At 36.2% G+C, this 9720-nt stretch overlaps 3 protein-coding genes across 3 annotated transcripts; all 3 read right to left on the bottom strand.

Moving 5' to 3' along the window:
- Window positions 1–472: 472 nt before the first annotated feature.
- LOC105977166 (Phosphorylase superfamily protein) lies at window positions 473–2110 on the bottom strand. The gene is made up of 5 exons (XM_013002449.2): window positions 1830–2110; window positions 1660–1727; window positions 1385–1540; window positions 1044–1286; window positions 473–944 (listed from the first exon to the last, which is right to left on the bottom strand). Exons 1-5 carry the CDS (start codon window positions 2062–2064, stop codon window positions 582–584), a joined length of 1065 nt encoding a protein of 354 aa, XP_012857903.2. The 5' UTR covers window positions 2065–2110; the 3' UTR covers window positions 473–581.
- A 440-nt stretch (window positions 2111–2550) lies between these two features.
- Window positions 2551–5827, bottom strand: VTE1 (tocopherol cyclase, chloroplast / vitamin E deficient 1 (VTE1) / sucrose export defective 1 (SXD1)). The gene is made up of 10 exons (XM_013002450.2): window positions 5387–5827; window positions 4896–5140; window positions 4681–4760; window positions 4377–4453; window positions 3914–4083; window positions 3720–3817; window positions 3526–3633; window positions 3299–3415; window positions 3057–3206; window positions 2551–2967 (listed from the first exon to the last, which is right to left on the bottom strand). Exons 1-10 carry the CDS (start codon window positions 5647–5649, stop codon window positions 2791–2793), a joined length of 1485 nt encoding a protein of 494 aa, XP_012857904.2. The 5' UTR covers window positions 5650–5827; the 3' UTR covers window positions 2551–2790.
- A 1142-nt stretch (window positions 5828–6969) lies between these two features.
- Window positions 6970–9629, bottom strand: LOC105977234 (putative beta-1,4-xylosyltransferase IRX9H). The gene is made up of 4 exons (XM_013002534.2): window positions 9010–9629; window positions 7694–8726; window positions 7352–7601; window positions 6970–7282 (listed from the first exon to the last, which is right to left on the bottom strand). The coding sequence occupies exons 2-4, from the start codon at window positions 8560–8562 to the stop codon at window positions 7181–7183; spliced, it is 1221 nt and encodes a 406-aa protein (XP_012857988.2). The 5' UTR covers window positions 8563–8726; window positions 9010–9629; the 3' UTR covers window positions 6970–7180.
- Between the last annotated feature and the right edge of the window lie 91 nt (window positions 9630–9720).

Here is a 9720-nt window from a genome sequence, read left to right on the forward strand (position 1 = left end):
TGGATATGATAAATTAGTGAATAATGGAATATTAATCAGCATTAATGATGATTATGATGATAATTGTAGTTTACTAAATTCTAGGCAATCTAAGTGTAAGTGGGGAGTGCATCTTCTAATCTTTGTTTTGCTTTTAATCAAGTGTGTTCAATAGTGGTGCACTAATAATAAGGTCCCACGCAACATTCATCGCTAGCCCATAACCCGTTTTTGTTTGATACGGTTTTCGATGTAATTCCTCGTTTGAACACACTCTCTTGTTTCCCACATTTTGAAGTGGATCTCACTCTCTCACAAAAGAATCGAGATCTAGAACTCGGAAGAGAAGTCAAAAGATCGAAAATGGCTCTTAATTCACCGAGTGGGCTTTGTGCTATTTGAAGATCGGGCTAACAAGCTGAATTCTTGATTAATTCGGTTTCGACCCAAAATCCAACGGCCACCGTATTTTCCAAACTTTAAATAACTTCGATTCGTAACTTCGGCACTTTTTCTATTCAAGAAAAGTAAAATAAATTATAATATGTAGTGTGATGCTTAAAATTACATTTGGAGCTATATAATATATATACATAGTACTTTCAAGAAGAACTTTTGGAGTTAAGGCTAGCCAATATTTCAATGAAGCCCACCACCACCGCGACGGAGTTGTTTGCCGCCAGCGGAGCAAAGATTTCAGCCTCGTTAGACTGGGCGGAGCCGCCACCGGCGAGGTCAGAAAGTGACCGGAAAGTGATGAAAGGCACCTTTTGCTGGTGGCAAATCAATGCCACGGCAGCACTCTCCATATCCACAGGGCTGACGTGGAATTTATCATGCAAGAAACTTCTGTATGCAGAGTTGTCCAAGAATATGCTGCCACTTGTCCCTCTTGACACCCTTCTTACAATTGGAGTATCAGACAAACATGTTGTTGAATTAATGCACTTCTCCAATTCCATGCCCTAATTTTATTATTTCAATAAAATAATATTAATAATATTTTTATTTATATTAAAATCAAGATACAAAATCAATGAAATAAACAATTTCTTGATTATTACCTCTAGTTTCTTGGATAATTCGAAGTAATTAGAATCGACGGGGACCCAAAATGCGTGTTGTCTCTGCTCGGGGGTGCCGTCGATTTCGAATATTTCTTCGGGTTGATACCAAACACGGTTTAAGAGATTGTCACTAACTACACTATTAGTAGTGTAGTTAGCAAATCTTAAGTGTCCAATTTCTCTTGTGTAGTCTCCATTTCCTTCAAGGGCAAGTTCATTTTCTGGCCCATCTCCATACCTCTGCAAATTAATTTTAAATTGCATTAAATTAAATTAAATTAAAAAAAAAATTAAATTTATTTTTTGGTTGCAATAAAAGAAAATAAAAAATAATGTACCTGCCAATTCCAAAGAGCTGTATGAGACCAATATTCAGGAATGGTGACATCTCCAATATTCAGAGATGGATTTGCATTTCCAGCAATTCCATAATGCAACACTCCTTTTATATTGAACAAGCTTAACAGAAGCTGCGTCGTCACGCCTGCATTTAACTATTTACCGAAAAACCTTAATTATATATATATTTATATATATATATATACACACGCGCGACGCGTGCATAAGTGTGTGTGTGTGTTGACATGTTATGTGAGACGATTCATAATTATACCATGGCTAGCCCGGTCATAACCAATATCACTTTCTCTTCATAAATGGTACCAAATCTGAACCTTCTTCCTGTCAAAACAATATTATATTATATTTGGCTGCACGTTCGTTCATTACAAAAAAAAAAAAAGATATATATATATATATATATATATAGAAAAGAAAAAAGACCTGCAAAATCAATGGTGAGATTAGTAGATTGGAAGCTAGGATGGTGAAGAAGAGGGTTCATTTCAAAGAGATTAGGAATCACTAATCCAAGATAAGGGCCCTCTTTGTTAGCTTTATATATCATTCTTTGTGTCTTTCCATTTATTACATCACCATTTGCATTATTTGGTATTAATGACGTCATTATTATGCTCAAAATAATTACAAAACACAAAACCCTCCTAATTTCCACCATCTTGATTAGTTTTGCATGCAATGTGTGTGTGTGTAAGAGAGAGAGAGATAGATGATGAGAAATAAGTATATATATAGTAGAATAGAAATAGTTAAAAGTATTTATTATTGATTTGAATAATCCAAGTTGAAATGTACGTTGAATGTTGATACGGTCCATACGAATACTAGTCTAATTTTTCGTATACGCAACGTGTTTTTTTGTTTTTTTGAATTGTATAATACTATCCTTATCACCATTGCCAAACTCTTGCACGCAAGAATGACCTAATTAGTGGAGTAACGATCACTGCGTCTAACGACCTTAGTTCGATTTCTTTTGCAACATTATTTAGGTCAAGCTCTGTCACCTATGTTATAATTTGTGACTATTGCACGAGAACGAATTTACCACGTGCGTATACGTGAATGCGGAAAAATATTATAAAATTGAAAATAAATATAACAAGTTGTCTACCTATTTTATATTGAATTGTTAGGCAGTAGATAAAGAAAGAATTGAATGCTTTGCCAAACTTATTGATTGCACCACTCGTTATCTGCCATTGTCAAGTGTTAACCCCATGACCACAAGAAAGAATATACTATATAATCTTTTGTAATACTAATACATATGAATTTTCTTGGAAAGCCCGTGTGCCACCTGTCCAAAGCAACCGATCTTCCGGGGCGGGTCGAGAATGGAAGATTCTAGAAGCATCTTGTATCGGATAATAATAATATGAAACTACAAACCGGGGGGTTTGAAGAAAGGTGCAAAACCGAAGAGTCCTTCAACATCAATAGGAAGGCCAACAACACGATTGATAATCTCGGGTGTGCTCGTTTTGCCTTTCCATGTGCTGAACCATGGTCCTCCCCCGACTTCTACTGCAGCCATTTTACTCGTCACATCCAATATAACCTAACAACCAAATAAAATTATTATATTTTTCTTTTCTTATTTAAAAAAAAAAAAAAAAAAAAGATTATCGAGGAGTGAAAAACAAGTACCTTCCCTTGAGTTCCATTGTTTTGTTTTTCCCATATTCGGAGTCTTAAGTCGGCAAAACAAGTGTCTTTGCATGCCGGAGCAAGGCCTGCTTCTGATGTTGGAGCGCGTAATGTTGTACCAGGATCTTTTGTTTTTGCTTCCAATTCCACCTAATCGTATCAAAAAAATTATATTAAAAAGCAATCCCAAGTTTTGGAATAAAAAGAAAAAAAAAAGAATCTTGTAATGCGTGTGATTATACCGTGTGTGTTTCGTTTTCGGCAGTAATGAACCAATGGCCCCATTGAGCAACTTCCCAGTTAACCACTCCATTCCATGGTGCGAACTCGTAGAAAATACCACCGTAGTGAACTCCAATCTGCGTAATAAGATGGTGTAACGATAGTTTTTAGGAATAACTTAATTACTACTACTTATCGTAATCGAGGTTTAAAAAACGGGAATATGATCAAGATTGTAGATAACTACCATTGCAGCATTTTCAAAAGTCTCAGTCAGACCAGGGATCTGTCTTAATCCACCACCAGAAGTTAGAGCAACTTCTCCATCAGCTCCTTCAAACACGTTGCATTGCACCTGTAAATACCGACCGAGCATTAAGCATAGATGAAGATATATCACACAATAAATAAATAAAACTGAATGTACGGATAACTACGTACCCAGAACCACTTTCTAGGGAAGGCACCACCCCAGTTCTTCTCACAATACGATGGAGCATCTTTAAACTCGTAGCGTTTATCATCCCACTCAATCCAACCTACACGAGAAAAAAAATAAAATAAATAAAATAAGCTTGCACATATACATGTTGAAAAAGAAAAGGAAAAAGTGCAAAATGGAAAAAAGAGAATACCAGTTGAAAGTCCGCCAGCCATACATACTTGCCAATGAGGTTCAAAGACAGGGAAAGCAGCAAGCCATCCGGCAGTTGACTTTTGCTTTGACCCGACATCTCCCCATCCATAAACGGGGCGCGTGCTGTATGCCCACCGTGCAGTCTTTACAGTCTCCGCATAATTTGTCCTGTCAAGCTAAATCATGTCAAAATGAGCGGTATATACAAACAGTTAAATGAAGTCCCAATTGCATTAACAGGAACGCAGATAATACATACTAATATTGTGGCATGTCGAAAAAGTTCTCACTATATATGTAACAGCGAGCAATTACAGAGTAACACTACTACCCATCGTTCCTAAGTTGAAAAATATTCAAGTTTCCTCAGTCGTCATTAAAGGGAAATACAACCTAACAAATAACTTAGAAAAGTCGAAGTAATGCATCGAGAAATCAAAACATCTTGGAAGAAGGTTTACCTTCCGTCATCACGAATAGAGCCTTGGTGCCAAAGCGGGGTAACTTGGAAACCCTCCGTAACTCTTTGATTAAACTCCTGAACATACAATTTGATACAGTCATAAACGAACAACAGTGTTTCAATTCGATCGTAAGAGCTAAAAAGATTCTTAAATCCGCAAAAAAAAAAAAAATGAACGGTTTCCTCCCTAAGATGCTTATTATGAAAGAACACCCTTCTTTCTTCCCATGCACGTCATTTAGAGTTCTAAGAAGCATCGAAAATATTTTGTTTAAAGCAAATACGACCGGATAAAAGCTAACCTGTGGAGGGATCTCTTTCTTTGGAGGCTTCGTATTCGTTTTCCCCACAAAAGTATTACCAAGCATCAGTTCATCCCTGTCTACCACATATTAGATGATGTAAAGATTCAGCGCTATCGCAACAATTCGACACACGATTCGACTTAAAACAGTTTCATTATTCTTCCAAATTTTACGAGCAAAGAGCAAATTTACAAATAGGTTACATAACATACTTGCCCAAAAGTTGCGTGATTCTTCGGTGTACTGACAAATATACTTATCGTCTGCGCCTAGAATTTGAGCTCCAACGCCGGTAAATCGAGGGCCGTACTGTGCGGTTTCCAGTGCGGTTAATTTCTTGGGGAATGATGGGCTCTCAATAGAATACATAAAGCAGAAACTCTGCCTGCATTCTGGAATCGAGACTTTGAAATACCATCCCTCGAAAAATTTACGACTGGTTCCGTCGAAATGGTACCTGATCAAAGAATCCACAATCATGCGCAAGGAAAATCAAAACCTAATTCAAAAAACTATTATCAAAATTGCAGTACCAAATTCCAATAATTTGATCCTTCCAAAAATTGCTATTCTAGTCATAAACTTGTAATCATACACGTCGATAATTAAAAGCATCAAATATACGTAATTGTGGAAATTAGAAAACACTGAATTTGAGCGACGCAACAAAATAATAAAAAAAAATTAGGAATTTTGAATTTACCCGCTGTGAGGGGTTCGAAGAGGGCGATTACGAGGGGTGGGTTCATAGACGGGATCCGCATTAAGAACATGGGTTCCAGGATCATTAGCAATAGAATCTAACGGGTCGTATTTCAAAACGGATTTTACGGCAAACGGGCGGTGGGATTTCTTCCTGGGCCGCAGCAGCTCCGGCGGCGAAAATGGAGGTCTTGCGGCGGGTTTGAGAGGGAATGAACATGGATTAAAACATGGGTTGTTGGCGATTGTGCAGATATTCTCCATTGATGAAGTCCTGAAGCAGGACTGTGTGTGTGTGTGATGTGTGGGCGGAGAGAGAGAGAGAGGTGGTGCAAGGTAGCTTACGTGTCAAAATGAAAACGTGTATATGAGCACTAATTTTGTCCCTACATTTGATTTATAATAATTCTTGCCAAATAAATGATTGTAAATATGTTCAAATCATAGGATATTTATAAATTATTATATGATATTTATAAATTATTAAATTTACATTATTCAACGAATAAACATGTGGCATTTAATAATTGATAGCAATTTCAATTATTTATGGGTAAATTACGGCCAAAACCCCTAATGTTTTGGTAATTACAACAACACCCTTAACTATGAATTTTCTTACATGTCGACTTAAAAGTCAAATTTAGTGGAATTTTCTAGATTATGTGAAATATTCTCCAGTTTATACCCGTTTTTTCCACATTTTAAACAAGATGATTATAAAATGTGTGTCTTGCCTTGTATAATATTGTGGTGCATAAGAAACTGCATTTTTGTACAAAACTAGAGAACATTATATTCCACGGTATGTAGAAGAATCTGTTGAATTTAACACCATAAGGAATAAGGATGGACGTGTAAAAAATTTTATAGTTGAGGTGGTTGTAATTACCCAAACATGAGAGAGTTTTTTCGTAATTTGACATTACCTCAAGGGCTTGGTCGTAATTTACCCATTATTTATTATAACTTTTGGATTCCAAAATAAAATTTAAAAAAAATGTCTCATTGTCAAAGGTAAAGGCAATAAACTAGTTAAAATTCCATGTGTATGTCATTGAAAGTTGTGCTTTAGTCAACTAATGCCATTTGTATACAACTAAATATTATTAATAAATATGTTCAATGATTTTCAATAAAATGAATAATTAAATATTAAAAACATGATTAGCATGTTAACTATATACAAATTCCATAATATAATAGTGCATTATATTTTGCCTCTCATGAGTTGCTGCTGCTGCAATTTCACTTTCAATTTGACAGCAAAACCTTCACCAGCAGCAAATAGCTTCAAAGCTAATGCCATCAAACTTAACAGAATTACCACAAATACCAACTCCATGCTCGATTTCGCAGTAGCGAAATAGAACGAGATAAACGACAACGTTTCGTAGAAATCGACAAACACAATCAGTAGCAGCAAGAAAAAGGTTGCAAGAAGAAGACATATCAAGATAACTAGAGTAACAACAAGAAGCACGCAAGATATGAACGAACCATGAATTAGTGCAAGAACCATCAGATCGATATTCGGCACCATATCGAACAACTAGCTAGAGAGAGAAACAACGAGAGCAAGAGAGAGAGAGAATGAATTATGTTCTTTTTTTAGGAAGAAAATAGGAAAAGAATGAAGTAAGTTGCACTCATTCTCTCCATATATGATGATATTCGACGAGTTTTTTTTTTTCCTTCACTTTTCATCATTGCGTATTTTTCCCGAGCTTTCTCAATATCCACAAATTAAATGAAAAAAATTAAACAAAAACATTTTAAAGTACATTGCATGCAACTACTTATTATTACGATGCCAAACCATGATTCTTGAAGAACTCGTCGGAAAACATTCCATTTGACTTTCGTCCTCCACAATTTGCTCGATAAATGTGCTCGCCTGAAACATAATAGATATATATCAGCAATCAGAAAAAAGATAATAAATAAATAAAATAAAGAAACTCACTTGTACAACTTCTTTCACAGTCTCAATCTGCCTAATAGGCTCGATTGTAGGCCGGTGCCATCTCTTCGGATCCCATATAATAGTACTGTTAAAAGCAAAACCCGACATCTCAGCATGGAATCTTCTAGATCTTTTCGCCACGTCAGCCACATGCCACCCAATCACTTTAGAGCTATTACAAATCGGACCGTCAAAAAAGACATCACCTTCGTTTTCAACCAACTTCGCCACTACCCATATCCCAATTCGACTGCATTTAAACAAAAAAATAAACGTCTTTCTCAAATAAGTCACCACAATTCAACGTACAATTCGAAGTGAATTAGTGTTCAAGAAAGTTACCTGATTTTCCTCATTTGTTCAAACACACCAGTCGAATATATATTATCGTCGTCCGCAAAATAAACAATTCCATCAAGACGGTGCGCCTCAATGTGTGAAAGAGCCACATTCCTCAAACTCGCACTATTATCGGTTATCTCAGTAGAGTTTGTTCTACTGCATACTAAATGTCGGTACATAAGACCAGTATTCCTCAATAATTCAGCTGTTTCTACCGACTGGTAATTCATCTCCACAACGATCCACAGTACAGGATGTGGGACCCGTTTCAACGTGTGTGCCAAACGGTTCAAATAGTAGGCCTGAATTGGCCTAGCGTGGGATGGAGTCACAATTATTAGAAGCTTATCGGAAATCATTTCAGAATCCCGGTTTGACGAATTATCTAAAGTTCCTTCACTGAATTCAACACTCACTTTCTGTGATGTAGAATTCTCGTTCGAAGAAATTCTGCCAACTATTGACATCTCCTTTCTTGAACTGTAAAGCTCGTTGAATACTTTGTTTTTAGAGACGACATTTGTGGATAAATCCAATGGAAAAAATGGGGTGAGTCCAATAAAAATACCGACAATGAAGCACGTTAAGAAATGCAGAAATGCTTTCCACCAAATTTTTCCCTTTAACTTTGATCTGTCGAAGGGCCTAGAAGATCGTTGCGAGAATATACTGAGAATAAAATTCTGGGATTTGTACACTGCATAGTCCAAGGAATCAAACAAAGACGAAAATGGACCGGAATTTGGTGGGCAATTTGGCGCGTTTGACGAAGATTTGGACAAGGGAGATGCCACCTGGTAAGCTTCGCCGCCATTCATTAAAGCTCCGGGTCGAGGAACGGGAGACAATGTTCTTCTAATTGATGCCATGATCAATGCCTCACAACTAGTATATGATATAATCTTGGCCAAGTGACAGTTATTTCAAGAATCATTCATAATTCTTTCAATTTCGAAAAAAATCCGAATCTTTAATCCTACTTTAAAAACACTCAATATATCGGAAGTTGCTCACTTTTCGCCTCAGAAGTTCCCTGAGAATGAACATTCAAAACCCCAAATCAAAAATTAATTTTTCTAAGCATATCATTAAAAGATTAAATTTTTCTAAGCATATCATTAAAAAGATTGAATTTTTACAACTGCAAATCTCAACAATTCATCGAAAAATGCAAACTTTATCAATACAAGAAGACGAATATAACCCCCAAAAAGAACTCCCACAGAGAACACGAGCAAAGATTCCATTTTATGCAATAAAGAACAAGATTTGAAGCTCAAATAACTGAAATAGCTCTTGAAAATGAAATCAATTACCTCGTCTTCATCCCCCAAGAAATGGGTCTTCAATATTTCTTTCGAACCAATCTCCAAAGGGGAAAGAAATTCAGACACAAGCACCACAGTCGGAACTCGGCAGCTTAACTGTAAAACAGAGGAAGAATGTCTGTCTATAAACACACACACACACACACACACAGAAAAATAAAATTTGAATCTTGGAACTACAAAAAACAATAGGTGAGAGTTGGGGGAGCAGACGGAAAGAGAAAAGGTGTGTTAGTGTGTGTGTGTGTGTGTGTGTGTGTGTGTGTTTTTCTGCAGAATATATGACAACAAATCACATGAGGATGTAGGGATGGACTATATATAACTCCATGAACAGAGGGTCCCAGGTTGTTTATAAAATTACTAGTCACTGATCTCTCTCTCTCTCTCTCACACACACACACACACACACACTTTTTCAACACAATGTGTTCAAATTTATTGGGGTTCTATGGTTACAATTCAATGATCAAGATTGTTCTTTCAGAAGATATTTGGTTACCACAAAAAGTGTTGTATTAAACATGCGAAAGAATGTTTGTGCCTTACATATTCAAACTTATATGGGAAGTTTTTGACCCAATTAATTAATGGATCAATTAAACGTCAAATTATGGAGAATAATCGAACACCTGCAGATATTCTCAATAAATAAATCAACATATTAAGCGAAACCCTTTCGTGGGAATCTATCAATTA

Source organism: Erythranthe guttata, chromosome 1, assembly GCF_056151865.1.
Source record: "Erythranthe guttata isolate IM_541 chromosome 1, IM_541, whole genome shotgun sequence".
Classification (NCBI taxonomy): domain Eukaryota; kingdom Viridiplantae; phylum Streptophyta; class Magnoliopsida; order Lamiales; family Phrymaceae; genus Erythranthe; species Erythranthe guttata.